This window comes from Dromiciops gliroides, chromosome 6 (assembly GCF_019393635.1).
Source record: "Dromiciops gliroides isolate mDroGli1 chromosome 6, mDroGli1.pri, whole genome shotgun sequence".
Lineage (NCBI taxonomy): Eukaryota > Metazoa > Chordata > Mammalia > Microbiotheria > Microbiotheriidae > Dromiciops > Dromiciops gliroides.
In genome coordinates this window covers 225,467,863-225,487,464 of record NC_057866.1, presented here as the reverse complement: position 1 = coordinate 225,487,464, position 19,602 = coordinate 225,467,863, and the positions used below count along the sequence as shown (strand labels likewise).

At 36.9% G+C, this 19,602-nt stretch overlaps 1 protein-coding gene across 1 annotated transcript in view; it reads left to right on the top strand.

The window, feature by feature from the left end:
• Positions 1-19,288, top strand: part of LOC122731294 (glutamyl aminopeptidase) — a 138,344-nt gene extending 119,056 nt beyond the window's left edge. The window contains exons 14-20 of the mRNA XM_043971306.1: positions 7,487-7,637; positions 8,822-8,895; positions 8,997-9,098; positions 10,619-10,789; positions 12,232-12,372; positions 16,444-16,522; positions 18,499-19,288. Of these exons, the coding sequence (XP_043827241.1) occupies positions 7,487-7,637; positions 8,822-8,895; positions 8,997-9,098; positions 10,619-10,789; positions 12,232-12,372; positions 16,444-16,522; positions 18,499-18,654 (874 nt within the window). The 3' untranslated portion in view covers positions 18,655-19,288. The remainder of the gene's footprint in view (positions 1-7,486; positions 7,638-8,821; positions 8,896-8,996; positions 9,099-10,618; positions 10,790-12,231; positions 12,373-16,443; positions 16,523-18,498) is intronic.
• The last annotated feature ends 314 nt before the right edge of the window (positions 19,289-19,602 follow it).

Sequence of the window (19,602 nt, the reverse complement as noted above, 5' to 3'; positions counted from 1 at the left end):
CCTGAGTTCAAATCCGGCCTCAGACACTTGACACTTACTAGCTGTGTGACCCTGGACAAGTCACTTAACCCTCATTGCTCCACCCAAAAATAAATAAATAAAATCTACTTTGTTTCATTGGCCAACAGACTTTTAAAAATGTAGTATTTGAGGGTAGTAATAGGGAATAGCATTTTAAAAACTCTTGCATATGGTAGAGTGAGCTTTCTAGCTGGGGGCTCATAGTCAAAGGAAAAAGTTACTGATTTATTTTAAATTCCCAGAACAAAGAGAATAAATTTACTCAAGTTGCTTTGAGCATCACAATGACTCAGGAACACAGTAGGAAAGTAACTTGCTGGCACTGTCAGAAATTCATTGTTACCCATCCTGGTTCAAAGGAAAACAGTTCCCTCAAAGAGGAGGGGGATGAGAGAATGCCTAGAGAGAGAAAGTCCATCCCAAAGGGAGCAATAATTTGACACCAAAAAGGTGGGAAGAGAATAAACTAGGGAAGGTAATAAGCATTTATTTTGTACCAACTGGGTGCCAGTCACTGTGCTAAGCACTTTTACAAATGTCATCTCATAGGGCAGCTAGGTGGCGCAGTGGATAAAGCACTGGCCCTGGACTCAGGAGGACCAGAGTCCAAATCCAGCCTCAGACACTTGACACTTACTAGCTGTGTGACCCTGGGCAAGTCACTTAACCCTCATTGCCCCCCCACACACACATGCACACACAAAAATAAACAAATGTCATCTCATTTGACCCTCACAACAACCATGCTATTATTTTACTCAGTTTTAGAAAATAAGGGGGCAGCTAGAGCACCAGCCCTGGATTCAGGAGGACCTGAGTTCAAATCCAGCCTCAGACACTTGACACTTACTGCACTTACATCTGGAAAAAAGTTTCAGGAAATTCTAGTAGTAATTTTGTAGTAGTGAATAGAAGTCATATTTTTCTCATGAACAAGGCTATTTTCATTGATTAAATGAGAAGACTCCTTTTTTCTCTTGGAGGCAGCTAGATGGTACAACAGCTAGAAGAGCAGCTAGATGGTGTAGTGGATAGAGTCCTGGACTTGGAGTCAGGAAGCCTTATCTTCCTCAGTTCCCACATCCTCACTAACATTTATCTTTTTTTTCTGTCACATTAGCCAATCTGATAGGCATGAGGTGGTACCTCAGGGTTGTCTTAATTTGCATTTCTTTAATCAATAGTGATTTACAGCACTTTTTTTTGAACATTTAATTAATAATAATATTAAATATTTTTATTTAAAATTTTGAGTTCCAAATTCTAACCCTCCTGTTCTACCTCCTCTCCCCCTTCCTGAGGCAGTAAGCAATCAGATATAGGTTATAAATTTGCAGTTATGCAAAACATTACCATATTATTCAATAAATGAACTTTCAAAGAAAGAAACTCCAAGCCTAGATGGATTCACAAGTGAATTTCACAAAACATTCAAAGAAAATTAATTCCAATCATACATAAATTGAAAAAATATCAAGAGATCCTATAAAGTTATTTTTATGACAAATATGTTCTTGATACATAAAGCAGGGAGTCAAAACAGAAAAGGGTAGCTCAATATCCCTAGTGAATATTCATACAAATAATTTAAAGAGAATATTAACAAACAACATATAACAAAATATAAGATTATACACTATGATCAGATTGGATTTGTATGAGAAATGAAGGGTTGGTTTAATGTTAGGAAAACTATAAATAACAATATTAATAAAAATATAAAAATCATACAATTACATCAAAGAATTCAAGAAAAGGTCTAGAAAACACCATACTCATTTCTTTAAAAACAAACATTAGAAAACAGGGATAAATCAACCTTTCCTTAAAATAATAAATAATACATATCTAAAACCAAGAGCTACTATTATATGCAAGTTAGAACTCTTTCCAATAAAATCATGGATGAAATAAGTATATCCATTGTCACTACTTCTATTTGACATAGAACTAGAAATGCAAGAAATTGAGGGAATAAGTCTAGGTAAAGAAGAAACAAAATGATCATTTTTGTAGATGACATACTATACTCGAATAACCCGAGTCAACTAAAACTTCATTGAAACAATTACTTCATCAAAATGGCAGGATAAAAAATAAATCCATACAAATCATAAACATTTCTGTTATTACCACTAAAACACAAGAGGAGGAGACAGAAAAATTCTGTTTAAAATAACTATGTAATGAATAAAAAACTTGAGAGTGTAGCTAACTACCAATATACACATAAGAATTATGTTACTATAACTATAAACCACTGTTTATAGAAATAAAGGCATAAATAAATGGAGAAATATGAATTATTCAATGGCAGGATGAGCTGATATAGTAAAAATCTCAATACTACTTAATTACTCAATACCATACTAATCAAGGTATCAAAGGATTCCTTTATAGAACTAGAAAAAATAAAATGTAATATATGTAGGGGCCCAAAAGGTAAAGAATCTCAAGGGAAATAATGAAAAAAAGTATTAACAAAGCAGGCACAGTAGTAGCAGATCTCAAACTATACTACAAAGTTGTAATTCTCAAAACAATTTGGTATTGTTCAAAAAATAAAGGGAATAGATTTTGTATACAACATTCAGAAGTAAACAAACCTAGTAGCCTTGTATTCAATAATCACAAAGACCCCACGTACTAGGATAAGGAATAACTATTGAACAAAAACTATTAGAAAAATTAGACAACTGTTAGAAAGAAATTATACGGGGGCAGCTGGGTGGGGCAGTGGATAGAGCACCGGCCCTGGAGTCAGGAGGACCTGAGTTAAAATCCGGCCTCAGACACTTAACACTTACTAGCTGTGTGACCCTGGGCAAGTCACTTAACCCCCAATTGCCTCACAAAAATAAAAAAAGAAAAGAAATTATACAGGGTGGGCCAAAAGTCGTGAAGTCACAAAGGGGTTTTAATATTTAATAACTCCTTTATTTCTTAATTTTACAACACCATCACATCATATATGTGTGTGTATCCTATATAGTATATATAGGAAATAAATATGTATATATGTAGGAAATAAAGAAAAAATAATTTTCAAAAAGTTATTAAAACATCAGACCCCTTCCTAACTTTTGGCCTATCCTATATGTAGACCAACACCTCATACCTTATATCAAGATAAGCTCAAAATAGACATATGGTCACAAAAAGTCACATAATAAACAAATTAGAGAAACATAGAATTATGGATATATAAAGAAAGACAGTATTTGCATCCATAGAAAGAACTGTTCAATAAAATTATGTTATTATACAATGTTTTGGGGGAGAATTATAAAGGACATATGAATAAAGATACTATCTATTTGCAAAGAAAGAACTGATAAATGGAAGAATATGTAGAATACTTTTGCGCATATACATATATATATGTATATGTATATGCACTAGAGACTCAAGTCAAGACACCTTTTTGTGTCTAATGGTAGACATCTCAGGCTGGGGGAAGAAAAAAATCTATATGATATTTTTTTTGTATTTTTTTTAATGAAATAGCAAGTTGTGCATAGTAGATTTTCAGTTTCATATACAATCATCTTTTATTGTACAATATCATGAAAATGCTTGTTTTATTCTATAAATTGAAAATAAAATTTATTTTGTTTTGTTTTTTGTTTTGTTTTTGGTGAGGCAATTGGGGTTAAGTGACTTGCCAAGGGTCACACAGCTAGTAAGTATCAAGTGTCTGAGGCTGGATTTGAACTCAGGTCTTCCTGAATCCAGGGTCTGTGCTCTATCCACTGCGCCACCTAGCTGCCCCGAAAATAAAATTTAAAAGAAGAAACATAATTAAAAAATTACTTATCAGATATATAGACAGGAGAAAAAATGTATGACCAAACATGTGATAGAGAGGCTCACTAAAGACAAAATGCATAATTTTAATTAGTGGAAAGGGCTTTGTACTTAGACTAAGGAGAGGCCTATGGTCAAATCCTACCTTTGACACTTGCTACCTGTATAAACACTCACAAGTCCCTTAATTCTCTAAGCCTCAGTTTCTTCACCTGTAAAATGAGGACATTAATACCTCTAGGATCACGATATGATGGAAACAGGATTGACTTTGGAGTCAGAGAAGTTATGTTCAAATTCTTCCTCTGGTGTTTATTGCCAATATGAGCTCTGTCATCAATCAACAAGCATACATCAAGCATATACCTTTGATGCCATTAGTATAACCAAAGACAAACCAAGATCAAATTGACCTCAATCACCCATACCATGAGTTTCCCTAGTTTCACCTTATTATTTGCTTTACTGAGACTCTAAATCAGTCTCCTTCCTACAAATTGGTTCTGTTTGGCCATGATAAGAGCAGTCATGACAAAAGACCAGCTGCTGAGTTTGAATTGGTATCCAAAATCATGTGGGCTGCCTGCTGACTGAGCAGTCAGTCTGCTGACAAAGACCAGAGGGTGGTACCTACAGGAGGGAGCTGGTTGCAATGTACATTGAATTAAGCGAGGATTTTTCTTCATCAAAATCTCACAGGTTCCAAGTATAACAAAAAACCCCAATCCGATTCAGGAAATTACCTGTTAAAATACAAGCTGTCTCAATGAGTACATTTTAGTCTTACAGAAAGATAGAGCCTCCCTGCCAAGAAACATTCCGCTTCAATATCCTTTACCTTTCACATGGAATTGAATTAAATTCAAACTTCCTGTGTTATAGGACATGTTTGCCAAAAGGCTGGATTCTGTTGCTGGGTATTTGTTGACTTTAGAATCCAAAGTGGAGGTTTTGCATCCATGCTATAAATTTGATCAATTGGCAGAGCCAACTTTAATAATTTTCCTTTTTTAGATTGGATGAATAAAGTGTTGGAAATAGAGAGATTTCAGATCTCCATTTCAATTAGCATATTAATTTCTTTAGCATTAACTGTAAAGTGGGTCCTCAGTTAGATAATAACCTACAAATCATTGTCTTTTTTAAAGTGAATTTTATTGATGTCTTTTGTTTTTAAATGAATTTTCCTCTGCGTCCCCCTTTTACTTAATCACATTTTTAAAAGAGGAAGAATATGGGAAAAATCAGCAAAACTTATCACATAAAAACATCGGAAAATTTGTGGAATGTTCCACACCTATAAACTTTCTACCTCTCCAAAAAAGAGGGAGAAGGTATCTTCTCACAACTCTTTGTTGTGGCCATGCTTCTTCTTTGTAATTTTTAATGTTCATTTTCAATTGTTTCATGGTTCTTGTTCTTTCCATTTATCTTGCTGGTAGGTATTGTGTAGACTGTTTTCTTGGCTCTGCTACTTCAGTCTATATTAGCCCATGTGTTTTCATGTTCTCTCTTTTCATCATATTCATAATTTCTTATAGCACAGTCATATTCCATTCCATTTAATGTTCCTTTGTTCAGCCATTCCTCAATTGATGGACATTTACTTTGTTTCCAGCTCTTTGTTATTACAAGCAGTGTTGCTATAATTATTGTGATCTATATAGGTACTTTCTTATTAATAACATCCTCAGAGTATATGCTTAGTACACAAATGTTTTCAAATCTCAAGTGCTTTAGAAAACAGGAAAGGCCTCACTACACAGAGGAGTGTCCAACTATTAGATGAGATCTCTAAAAAAGAAGATACTGTAGTTTTTCTCTTCAATGAATATCATGAGCTGAGCATATAACAACTTGTACTGGCATAATGTGTCTACTCTGACCCTATTATTTTAGGATTACATCTACAGGCTACCTTTTCCCCCTTAGAGTTCCAGCTGGGTTCTTCTTTCTATTACTATTGGCTTGAGTCTCTATTTGTCAGGGGGACCACTAACTAGCACCCCAGTTCCATTTAACTAAGTAACACTGGGTAGCTTTTACCTTTTTTATTTCTCTCTTACCAGAGAATGAGAGCTATTCTTCATTCATTATAGCTTCAGTGCTAGTCAGGAAATTCAAACCAGTCAGTCAATAAACATTTATTAAGTCCCTGCTTATGTACCAAGCACTGTGTGAAATGTTGGAGACACAAAGAAAGGTAAAAGACAGTCCCTGTTCTAAAGGAGCTCACAGTCTTATGGGGGGAAAATGTGCAAGTAAAAAATGTTCAACCCGTCTATAGAGAGGATAAATTAGAAAGAATCAATGGAGAGAAGGTACTAGAAGGAGCATCAGGAAGGGATGCTGTAGGAAGGGAAACCTGTAGAAGGAGGCATTTTAGTTGGGGCATGAAGGAAGCCAAGAGGTGGAGAAAAAGTATTCTAGGTCTGGGGTACAGCCAGTGAAGATGTCAGAAGTTGGCAGGTGGAGGGTCTTGTTCAAAGAACAAGGAGGCCAGTGTCAATACAAAGAAAGAAGACTTTCACAGATGAGGAAACAGATTTATAGAGTTTAAGTGACTTGTCCGAGGTCAAATAGATGATAAATGGGAAAGTAATCATATGAACCATAGGCCTCTGACTCCAATCCAATGCCTTTTCCATACTGGATGAGCTGGTGTCTGAACAACTAGGAAACCATGATCAAGACAGATACATTTAGGATAATGACAAAATTATATTTGGTTCAGTTTACTGAATGACATTCAGCATATGGTCCTTGATAACATCCTTTCAATAGTGATCTGCACTTCTGACCATGCTCCCTTTTCATTGTTTAATGGGTTTGCTCTTTTAAGCTGAGCTTCAGGAAACATTCTTTATATACTATAATGACGCAAAAAATTTTAACTGATATAACTTGTCTAAAATTTAGTTTGTACTTGGTTGGAGTTGGGTAGGGGAGAGGGAAGCAACTTACAAAACTTTTATAATCATTACTAGGGGCAATCATATTATTTTCCAAGATTCCATATTCTGAAAGTGTCTACAAAATAACCAAAGGAAATTTTTTTTAATCCAGGAAGACCATAAGGGAATGTGTAGGCAAGGCAAATTTCCATAGGAGAAAACTGAAAAAAGATAGGTTGGCTGAAGAACGTAAGCAATTTTCCATTCAATATTTATTGAAATACCTATAGGGCAATGGAGCAGCAGTCATTGATGGTTCCCCTTTAGAAAATACAAATGAAAGCAATTTCAATTAGCTATTTTTATCGCAGATTCATTGTCACTATAACAGTGATATTATGCCTACTTCTGAGCATATTTTAGTTTATATTTTCTTTGCTAAACATATGACATAGAGGTTTCTATTCATTTGTATTTGAATGTAGCTCCAGTGTCTTTTAAAATGCATATGCTGTTGTTAACTGTCTTGTTCCTCATTACTGACTGCATGATGAAGCTAATAGATCATTACTAACATAAAAGCACTTGATGGGTTCCCAGACCATAGGCAGGAGGCTTCAAACTGCTCTCAATAAGTACATTTTTCTAAACAATTTCATGGAAGAATTATTGATGAAAAAGAAGGCTAATTGGTATTGAATTGTTGCTTTCCATTAGTGCTTTCAGCCAAATTTGAATTAATTGTATTGCATTTCTTTCCTTAGGGCCAATCTTCTGAATTACAGTGTTTCTCTGAACCTGACCTTGTATCTCAAAAATGAAAGGGACTACTTACCATGGCAGAGTATTATTTCGGCACTATCTTATATGACCAGCATGCTTGAGGATGATGCAGAATTGTATCCTCTGTTGAAGGTAATGCTGATAGTATCATTGGGAAAATAAATAAAACTGTTGGTAGAGTAAACTGGGGGTGACAGAGCAGAAGCCCACATCTCCATGGCCAAAATGAATTGAATTTGAAGGCATAAGAACATCTCTTATAAACAAACCATTTCTCTTCTAGCTGTGGCCCACAGAAAAAAATTGCATAGTAATAGTTATGTTGTCAGAAGGAGGTTTCATTAAGGATAAGAAAGAGCAACAACTGTATAGTCTGCTAAGGAACCTAAGGTTTCATAATAAGGATCACATAGTTAGGAGTATTGTGATATTCTTAAATATCAGTTTTCTCTTTTAAAATGAGAATAATAATAGCCCCTACCTCCCATAAGGATCAAATAAGATAAGAAATGTAAAGCAGTTTGAAAACCCTAAAGTTAAAAAAAGAAGAAGAAAACCCTGATGTATCTGCTGAATGGGCTCACTGATAATTAAGCACAATTTCAGAAAGGTTCTATTAGTATCAAAACAACAATCTGTCTTTGGTTATTCTCTAATAATTGCTAATTTCACTGTAATAGTGAGTAATGTTTTTAAAAAGAAACCTCTTCAACAACAAGGAGGATTTCATTATGAATGTAGCAGTTTTTTCTTGAGGAAATTATAAAATGTATAGACAGGGGCAGCTAGGTGGCACAGTGGATAGAGCACCGGCCCTGGAATCAGGAGTACCTGAGTTCAAATCCAGCCTCAGACACTTAACACTTACTAGCTGTGTGACCCTGGGCAAGTCACTTAACCCCAATTGCCTCACTAAAAAAATAAAAAATAAAATAAAATGTATAGACCATTGTTGCATCTATGGTTACACTATCTTTATCTGGGACAAGTTAGAGGCTATCATTATTACCATTTTTAAAAAGAGGAAGCTGAGATTAGGATGGACAGGATAACTAAGGTACAGAGAAGAAAACTGATGTGCCCACCATCTAACAAGAAGTTAGTGGCAAAGCAAGGCTAGGTCAAGATGTATTCAAATTTGTAGAGTGATGATGCCAGCCCTATTATCTAAGCAAAAGTTTGGGGCCTCAGAGGCTCACTGAAAAGAGTCAGTGGCATTCATTAAATCCTGTGATTTCTGTAGGTTGTTCATGAAGTGAGGGAGAGGTGACCAAACAGTGAAGGATACTGATTTTTTAATGGTTCTTTGATTTTAGGAATACCTTCGCAGTCGGGTAAAGCCCTTGGCAGATTCTCTGAGTTGGAAAGATGAAGGAGAGCACCTTGAAAAGTAATTCCTTATCTATATTTTAGCGACATGAACACTTGCTGATTTAATTTAAAAAAACAGTTACAACAGTTAAACAATGACCTTTTTTTTCCATTTCAAAGGTTACTTCGAGCCTCAGTCCTAGGGCTAGCATGCAAGATGGGAGATACAGATGCACTGAATAATGCTTCTAAATTATTTAAGGAGTGGCAAAACGGAACTAGGTGACTATTTACAATGTTTAATTTGCCTTATCTATTGCTTCATTTTACATGAATTAATCACCTACTACATTCAATGGCTGCATTGTGCATTGGAGGAGATAAAAAGACATAGTCACTGACCTTAGGAAGCATGTTTGCACAGTGATTAGAGTATTGGGCCCAAAGTCAGGAAGACCTGAGTTCAAATAAATTAATTTATCAAGCAAGAATACTTTACTAAGCCCCTATTATGCACTAGGATAGAGAGAAAAAATGAAACAATTGATCTCTCCAAAGGACTTTACAATAGATACATTGGAATACAATTGCATAAAAAAGTATAAATAAAGGAGAAATCATTTTCGCCTGTGGAAATCAAAGAGAGCTTCATGGAAGAAGTGATATTTGGGCTGGGCCTCAAAGGAGGGGTAGAGCAATTGAGATGGGGAGATGGACTACCTCAGCACAGGGGACAGAATGAGAGACTGAGCAAAGGCACGCACATGGGAGATGGCAGAATAAGAATTGGGAGAGAGGGCAGTGAGTAGGCCGATTTGGCCAAAACAAAGTATATGAAGAGGATTTGAGATGAGTCTAGAGAGCTTAACATACCACACTAAGGAGCCTAGTGTTTATTTAGTGAGGAGTGGGGAGTCAGATTTGGCAGGGGTGGGGGTAGAATGAAATGATATGAGGAAGATCAATCTTCAATAGTGGAAATGGAATAAAAAGAGAAAAGACCAGAAATGGGAAAAATTAAGAGGCTATAGATGGGGAAACTGAGGCTAGAGTTAAGTGACCTGCCTAGGGTCACACATCTAGGAAGTGCCTAAGGCAGGATTTGAACTTAAACTCCCTGAATCCAAGCTTGGCACTCTATGCACTGCATTACTTGGCTAATATTTTATTATCTCATTTGATTCTCTCTCTGGGAGGTGAGTGCTGTTATTATCTCTATTTTACAGTTGAGAAAACTGAGGCAAACAGAAGTTAAGGTATTTGCTCAGGACCACAACCCCAGTAAGTGTCTGAAGTCAGATTTGAACTCAAGTCTTCTAAGTCCAGGCTCAAATCTTTATCTACTGTGTCTGTTGCCTCTAGAAAGACATCAATAAAAGGGTAAAAAAAAAAAGAGCACTATTCATGGAATGAAATGAGTTAATTCAATTTACAAATCTTGAGTATGAGGTGTATGATGATCTAGCAGGACCATTCAAGTGGAAATTTCCAGTAGATCGTTGGAAATGCCAGTCTGGCATTTAAGAAAGAAGTCATTTAAAAAAGTAGATCGAAGAGTCATTTTAACTGAGATGATAGCTGATTGAGATGATCAAAGGAAAAGGTGGGGGGAGAGAGAGAGAGAGAGAGCGTGAGCAAGAGAAGAGCCTTTGATGATAGCTATGATTAAAGAATGAGAGAAGCCAGTGAAGGAGACTGAGTAACAGCAGTTAGAGATGCAGGGGGAGAAACAAGAGAATGTAATGAAGTCTTATGATGAAAAAAAAAAACACTGCTCAAACTAAATATTGTGTCTCTTCTAGTCAACCTGTGAATCTCCGACTTCTGGTGTACCGATATGGAATGCAGTACTCAGGTGATGAAGCTGCATGGACATACACACTGTCACAGTATGAGCAGACCACTCTAGCTCAAGAAAAAGAAAAATTACTTTATGGATTAGCATCTGTGAACAATATTACTCTTTTATCAAGGTTAGTTATGGCTTTTTCTTAATTCCCTAAAAGAAATATTTCTTAATTAAGATGGATATTATCTTTGTTATTTTTTACCTAAAACATATGATATGTGAGCTATATTTCATACAGAAACCCAATAATATAATGTAACCAGTATCGAGAGGACATGCATTACTCAGTGGCTTTCCCAGTGGTGGTGAGGAAAAATGTCCTATTCCATCCATTTTCTCTTGCCAGCTCTTCCTCCCAACCACCCTTTCTTGTGCATTCCTGACATGGTTAACTAGGATCATTGGGGTTTGTGAGATTAAAATTGGATATTAGATCATAAATCTCCCCTACTTAACCTTTCCCTTAATTTATCTCTCAGACTAGTAAATGGAAGAAGCTTCTGGTTTTCTAGATAGAGCCTTTATTGTATGGTAGTCACAAGGTGATGTTGATTAGAAGGATAGGAAAGTAGAAATACAATACAAATCATCTTAAATCTAGGCTTAGTCTATAATCTGTATAAAACTCACCAAAACCGAAGGCCACTTTTGGGGAGAGAGACCGAGTCAAGCGCGTGCTGTTAACCGAGAGCCAGGCCAAGTCAAACTCCAGTCCGCGTCTGTCTGTGCAGCGCAGCCAGGAGACCAGCGGAGCAGAAAAAAGCTCCCACTTCCGTTCTCTCCTTGCCTTTTAAGCTCACACCCCGGAAGTCAGAAGTCGAGTGCTCAGCAGGCAATGCCGTTGGTCTCCTCCCCAAAAGGGTGGTCCTAAAAAAACCCAAAAACTGGCGTCTCTCCATTATCTAACCGACTGTTAAAACTTTTTACCACAGGTTATATTCTGTGACCACAGAAGAGAGTTAATGCAATTGGTTCATAGAGATACTCAGTTCAAGACATTGGAGTCCTTTTTACTCCTACAGTCAATTGAGATAAACATTAGCATATTATTAAGTGCAATCTACAAAGGAGCCAAATTAATTTAACTATGAATCTGCATGAGATAATATGAATATTCCTTCCATTTCTTCTCCGGAAAATATTGGCTTCTTAGCTAGTTTTTCTAGAATCCTGTCCAATAGATGGGAGCAGGAAAACATGAGTAAGCATTTGTTAAACAAAGAAAAACTCCTTGACAATGTGCATTGAGCTCCAAAGTTCATATTTTATAAACAAAGTATATTTTATTGCTTATTCCATGTCTCAGAATAACCTTAAAAATGAGCTTTTAACGGTTCTGATAGTTTGGCTTTTTTTTGAGCTTTTAGAATCATTGATTTGCCTTTGACCCTGATATGAGAGATGAAAGAAATACGTGTTTCCTCATTTGTCCCATGAAATTCATTGTGTCAATTGGTAACTCAAGAATTAGATTGCTGGTGTGTTATTGAATGGAATTTAGCGAAGGGTGAACAGTTGCTTTTGAATCATTTTTGTTGTTGTTGTTGTTGCTTTCTCTTTTCTTAGGTATCTGGAACTTCTCAAGGACACCAACGTCATTAAATCCCAGGATGTGTTTACTGTTATCCGATATATTTCATACAATAGCTATGGCAAGAGCATGGCCTGGGACTGGATACGATTCAACTGGGAATATCTAGTCAACAGGTGCGCTCTCCTCTGATTGGTCTTTCTACCTTTCCTTTTTCTACCTTTTAGTTCACCAGGGCAAAATTCTCTGTTCTTTCATTTTTCTCACTGTCACCCAGATTATGTCTCTAACTTGACCATACTGGCCCAAGGCCTTTAACATTTCTTGACAGTCTAATGACCTAATTTTAATATGGCATTTGAAATGGTCCAATATGTGAAATTATATGACAACCACATGCTCACTACAAAAACCAAAACAGATGAACAAAAAAAACCAGGAGTGGAGAGCAACCTAATTACAACTAACTTGAATAAATGTTAATTTCTCCATGAGAATTGAAATGGGCTTGAACAAAAATTGAGCCATGCTTCATCCAAACTTTTTTCCTAGGACTCTATCCTTTTTTCTCAAACTTCAAAATGGCTATTTTTAGCAGCTTCTATCTAGACACAATTTATCGTCAGCATCTTTGGTTTTCATGATGTGCCCTGAAGGACATCTGATGATCATGTTAGCAACATCTTTGCCAGCTTGAGACTCAACCACAAAACCCCAGATCACTGGAGGATTATTGTTTCCTTTTTGCTTCTTCCACTGAACCTCATGATGATACCTCAGGGTTCAACCCACAATAATGGCTCAAAGGGCTAAAACTTGCTGTTTCCTTTTTAATTTTAGTTTGTGAATATGAATGAGAAACTCATTCAAAGAAACATAAACTAAAACAGCCCTAAGTCAACTTTTTTCTTCGCATGGCCTTAGTAATATTGTGATGGTAAGGACTTTAGAGAACTATGATCACTTTTAAAATGACTACAATATGTTCAAAAAATAATAGTAACAATAGCTAGCATTTAAAGAATACTTCAAGATTGGCAAAATTTTTTACAAATATTATTACATTTTATCCTTACTACACCCCTGGGTGGTAGGCATCACTATTTTATTGTTTGTTGTTGTTATTGTTGTTCAGTTTTTTCAGTCCTATGCAACTCTTTATGATCCCATTTGGGGTTTTCTTGGCAAAGAAATTGGAGTGGTTTGTCATTTCCTTCTCCAGCTCATTTTACAGATGAAGAAACTGAGACAAACAAGAGTTAATTCACTTACCCAGGGTCATGCAGGTAGTAGGTATCTGAGGCTGGATTTGAACTCAGGTCCTACTGACTCAAGGGGGTCAGCACTCTATCCAATGTACCACCTAGCTTTCCCATCTCCATTTCACACATGAGGAAACACAGAGGTTAAATGACGTGCCCAATTTCACATAGCTAATGTGTGAGACTAGATTGGAAACTAGACCTTCTAGACCCTGGGTCTACCATCTAGCTGCCTCAGAAGTAAAGAGAAAAAAAGATAGTGACAAAACCACCTTTATAATCTTCAAGATATCATTGTGTTCTCCTGTTAAGTCTTACAAATACTGAGGAAGAGGAGGAGGAGGAGGAGGAGGAGGAGGAGGAGGAGGAAATGATAACCTATTCTCTACTCTTCCCACCCAGGAAGATCCATTCTAGCATCTTGCCCTTTTTGCTGTGATTGCTGCACATTTTTAAAAATTCCTCCTTCACTGTGTGGTTCTTAAGTGATTGGCATTTTCCTTCCTTCTCAACTGAATGAAGGCAGTTGTATCAGTTCAACCATATCTGTTCTCATAACACTGCCTTAATCTTGCCCCTAGGTTAGGGACAGAAAGAAAAAAATTCAGTGTGAAGGTAAAGGTAGCCATGAAAGAAAATTTAAAATTCCTTTTATTTTGGAAAAAAATGAGAAATTCACAATTTAAAAAAATCTAGTTCCCCCTTCTTATTTCATTGCTTGCTATGACTCATGAAGCTTTTGGTAACATTTAATATATATTGAGTTCTGTATTTTACCTAAGATAGGTATCCTCCCTCCCTACTGCCCACAAAATGGAGGTTGCTAATGTCTTACTGCTTAGTCTTCAAGAATGACTGTGGGGGCAGCGAGGTGGCACAGTGGATAGAGCATTGGCCCTGGAGTCAGGAAGACCGGAGTTCAAATCCGACCTCTGACATTTAATACTTACTAGCTGTGTGACCCTGGGCAAGTCACTTAACCCCAATTGTCTCACAAAAAAAAAAAAATGACTGTGGCCAAAAATTTCATCCACCTGTAGCCAATCTCATTGAGCTATTTCTCACTGACTTTGTGACCTTGGGCAAACTACTTACCTTCTCTGGGCCTCAGTTTCCCCACCTGTAAAATTTGAGGCTTGGACTCTATGATCTCTAAAATCCTTTCCAGGCTTATGATCTCTACTGATGTCCAGTTCTAAATATAGGATCCCGTGATCTGTGATCTGAATGTGACAGTCATATGCTCCACCACACAGTTGGCTCATGATCTCCACTAACTTCCAACTCTATGCCTCATTGAGGCATGGAGATGACCCTTCTTCCCAAATCCTGTGCTAGGACAACACTAGCCCTTTGACAGGCTGATGAACACCCTTCTCAGGGTGTTTTTAAAAACATAAAATAAAATACCTAGCATAACAAAGGAAATTAATTATATTGAAATATAGTAATAAAAAAGTTAATAGATTATAGCTTAAGAATACCCATTTTAGAAGGGAATATCAAATGGGGCACCTTTCTGTCTGTCATCATAGAAACTGGCCTGGTTTGCCTTGGGAAAGGCACTCCCTTCTTTATGTAAAACTGTTGTATGGTCCTAACTGCTCCCTGACTCCATCCTGCCCCAGAGAATATAAGTTCGCTGAGGGGAAGGAATGTTTCATTGTTGTCTTTTGTTCCTGACACATAGTAGAAGCTTGATAAATACGTGTGCATTAAACAGACTTGATTGGAAGCAAACACTAAGCAGGCTATAAGCACTCAGTAACTCTATGCTGACTGAACAGTTTACAAGAAAGCTGTAGGAGAATGTCCCTGGAGAGTTTTGGGGGGGATTCTATTATCTTACCCATTCCGAGTTCTCTGATTCATAGAAGAGAATTCACCACTAACTTGAATTTTCTCCTAAGAAAGAGGAATTAATCAAATGGTGTAAAGGGAGCATACCTTTCTTATAATTTCCCTAACTTTTTCTTGAGGGCACTGGATTTCAAGTCAAGAGCCTCAGGTTTTCATCCCAGCTCTGTCACCAATTAAGTGTGCAATCTTAGGCCAGTCCCTTCAACTCTGTAGTACTGTTTTCTTACCTGTGCAATTAAGGGGATTTGGCCAATAGAATGCAAGCTTTTTCCTCAGCTAAGAGGGGCCTACAGTCAGGAAGTCCTGAATTCAAATCCAGCCTCAGACACTTACTAGCTATATGACCCTAGGCAAATCACTTCAACTCTGTCCATTTTCCTCAATTGCAAAATGAAGTTAATATTGTACTTACCTCATAGAATTGTTGTGAAGACTAAAGGAGATAATATATGTAAAGTGCTTAGCACAGTACCTGGTATAGTTGTTTGTTTAGTTGTTTTTCGATTGTATCTGACTCTTTGTGATCCCATTTGGGCTTTCTTGGCAAAGATATTGGAGTGGTTTGCCATTTCCTTCACCAGCTCACTTTACAGATGAGGAAACTGAGACAAACAAGAGTTAAGTGACTTACCCAGGATCACATAGGTAGTAAGTGCCTGAGACCAGATTTGTACTCAAGAAGATGGGTCTTCCTGACTTCAGGATGGCACACTATCCACTGTACCACCTAGCTGTCCCTAGTACGTGTTTAATAAATGCCCTTTTCTTCCCTTCTCCTTGGCATAGTACGATGCTTTGTACATGGTAGGCATTCAATAAATGCTTGTTGGATTGAACTGGATTATACTAGATGTTTTCTAAAGCCCTATATGGCTCTAATTAGCACCTGTCTCCCAGGGTTGTTGGGGAGATTAAATGAGAAAAGAATTGCAAAGTGTTTAGCAGTGGCATTAGAGACAACTTAGAGAGTTCTGTCTCCAAGAAAGGATGATTTTATGACTTCCTAGTAATTTGACAATTACTTTAAGAAGAAAAAAAAACACCCTCCAAATGGTGGGAATAAATTAGTAATTCAGAATTCTAAACCCTTAACGCTATCTTTTGCTCTCTCAAATTTCCTTCCAGATTCACTCTTAATGACCGATACCTTGGCCGAATTGTGACAATAGCAGAGCCGTTCAACACTGAGTTACAGCTCTGGCAGGTATGAATCTAAAACATTTCCCAACATTCCTCTTTTTCAAAGGTAGGCTGGACTAATCATTCTATTGAATTTCTTCCATACATGCCATAGAGTTAGATATGGTGAGGGAAATAGATGGTGAGATCTTAGAAAATAGAGATCCTTTTTTTTTTTTCCAATTTGGAAATACCACAAGGCAAAAATCTAAGGTCTTAGAGCCCTGTGAGGCTATTTAGGTTGCCAAGGAACCAAGGTTATTCCTTGTGCTCTGAGAGATATGACCCTTTTGCTCTGGGGTGATTTGTCTAAGATTAGATTCAATTCAGGCTTTGTGTGTTTAGTGTTTCAAAACCAAAGGTTTATGGTGCTGAGTGAAGTGAACAAAACCAGGAGAACATTGTACACAATAATAGCAAATTGTGTGATGATCAGCAGTAATAGACTTTGCTTTTCTCAGCAATACAATGATCCAAGACAATTCCAAAGGACTAATGATAGGAAATGCTCCCCACATCCAGAAAAAGAAATGTGGAATCTAGATACAGATTGAACCATACTGTTTTTCTTTTTTCTTTTTTTTTCTTTCTTGAGGTTTTTCCCTTTTGTTCTGATTCTTCTTTCACAATATAACCAGTGTGATTGTACATATATAACCTACATCAGATTGCTTGCTGTCTTGGGGAGGGGGGAAAGGAGAAAAATTTGGAACTCAAAATCTTATAAAAACAAATGTTAAAAACTATCTTTACATGTAACTGGAAAATATTATTAAGAAAAGAAAACAATTCATTGTTATTAACCAAAAGACCTCTTTACTCCTCATAGGTAAAGATTCTCTCCCTCCTTTTGTCTCTGTCTCTCTCATATCTGTCTCTCTGTCTCTTTGTCTCTCTGTCTCTCATCTTTGTCTCTCTATCTCTGTCTCTGTTTCTCTACCTGATAGAAGGCGGGGACCAGTTTACTCTGAGAAACAAAATTTTGAAAGTTTTGTATAATTATTGGAATTAGAATTATTTGTTTTATCATATGGTTGAGAATTATAGTCACTGTGGTTCCAGGGATAGATTCTGCATGTGTCTGGGGAATAAATAAGAATATGACTATAAGGGGGTTATGGGTTTGGAATCCTTGACCTATCATTTTAAAATGCTCTTAGCCTTGGAAATAAGAAATCCTCAAAACAGAGAGTTAAACCCTGAACAGGGACATGATGGAAAGAACATTGACTCTGGAGTTAAAGGCTCTAGGTTCAAATCCTGCCTCTGATAGTTATTGCCTGTGTGACAGGTCAGTTAGCATCACTGAGCCTCACCTTACCCATCTGTAAAATGTGTGCGTGTGTAGGGGGGAGTTGTATGACCCTGAAAGTCTTCACCATGTAAGATGACCATAAAAGTAAATGATGATGAAAGTCTTTTTTTCATCTATGATCCTTTGAAATCCAAATTCCATTGGTATGATCTGAGTTTGAATTATGACTGCCACTTACTGATTCTAGGATTTGGGGCAAATCATTTAATCTCCATGAAGCTCATTTTCCATCTGTAAAATTCAGGGGTTGGATTAAAGGACTTCTGACATCTCTTCCAATTCTAGATCTATGTTCTTTCCTACAGATAAAGTTTATCAGGAAACCTACACTAGGGTGGAGTTGCCCTAGGCTAGAAGTAAAGGACCTGAACACATACACCCACATTTCAGCAACCTAGAGAAACCAGAGCTGGGCATGCTGACCTGTGAGGTGTAAGGTACTGTCCTGTGTACTATATGTCTGGGTCAGATGAGTTGTTCAGGGGTTAAAGACTTTGGAAGTGTTGATCTAAAAGGATGAGTCTCTGCTTGGAAGCTGAACTTGGAGGCCTATATATGGTGGGCCTAGGTTCTAGGGAAGAAGGAATCCAGAGTCTGCCTAGCTTGATGGTCACTAAAAAGCTAGAAAATTAATTAGCAGCCTCGGGATGAGTTTTTTTTTTTAATTCTTCCTCTCTCTCTTCTAGATGGAGTACTTTTTTAACCAATACCCTGAAGCTGGAGCAGGAGCAACTCCTCGACAGAAAGTTCTGGAATCAGTGAGGAATAACATCGAATGGTTGAAAGTTCATAGAGAGGACATCAGAGAGTGGCTGCTTTATGCTAACTCTAGAAACAACTAAGGAATTTAAAATACATTTTAATTTTATGAATTCATTGTTCCTTCCATTAAGCACTTAGGAGACTGATTTCAAAAACACTATGCATATAGACTAAAAGCAAAAATACTGCTGCTTGCTAGAAGTTTGTGCATGTGTGTCTTTGGGCCTTATTTTTCAAAGCTTTAAAAAAAATCTCCCTTTGTTTATGAAGGAAGATACTAGCAGAGTATTGAATAAACTCAGGGATTCCTTCCGAGCGTACTTTATAAGAGATCCTTACACACTGAAGAGAATTTAATAGTCATTTAATGTCTTTAAGGATCATTCTTTACATCTTAAACCTGTGGGGGAAAGGGAACATTTTAGTCTTAGCTTTTACATTCTTAGGACCAAAGAAACACCACTTAATCTTCTCTCCTGATTGATTTTTAAAGTTTAAATACCAGCACTTGAGGGACCAATATCACCATCTTAATCTTTATTTTATTATTCAGAATCCTACAGACCTAATTTCATTTTATTCACATTTGTCTTACTACTTTAAATCCTGTCAAAGTAACTAGAGCTTAAGTCAGACTCAATGAGTGCATGAATTAGCCAGAGCAGGAAGGCAACAGTTACCTTCACTTTTCACAAAATCAACAAGAGAACTCTACCTTCCTTTTTCAAATAAAGATGAAAATTTGCCTTGAAATTTATTATTTTTCAAATGTCATTTTTCTTTTTGGCCAAATGGTTGCTCAGCACATGGGAAATAGACTGCCAAGTCAAACACCTGCCCATTTCACAAAGGAGAAGATGTTTGACTGGCTTAGGAATGGAGATCAAACACTGCAAGGAGTGATCCAAGGCTATCTGCTCCAACATCCTCATTTGACAGATAAAGAAACGGCCATGTCTTGCCCAAGATCATTCAATTAGTGACAGAGGCAGGAGTTGAATGCGCATCCTCTGGCCCCAGTGTGTCTT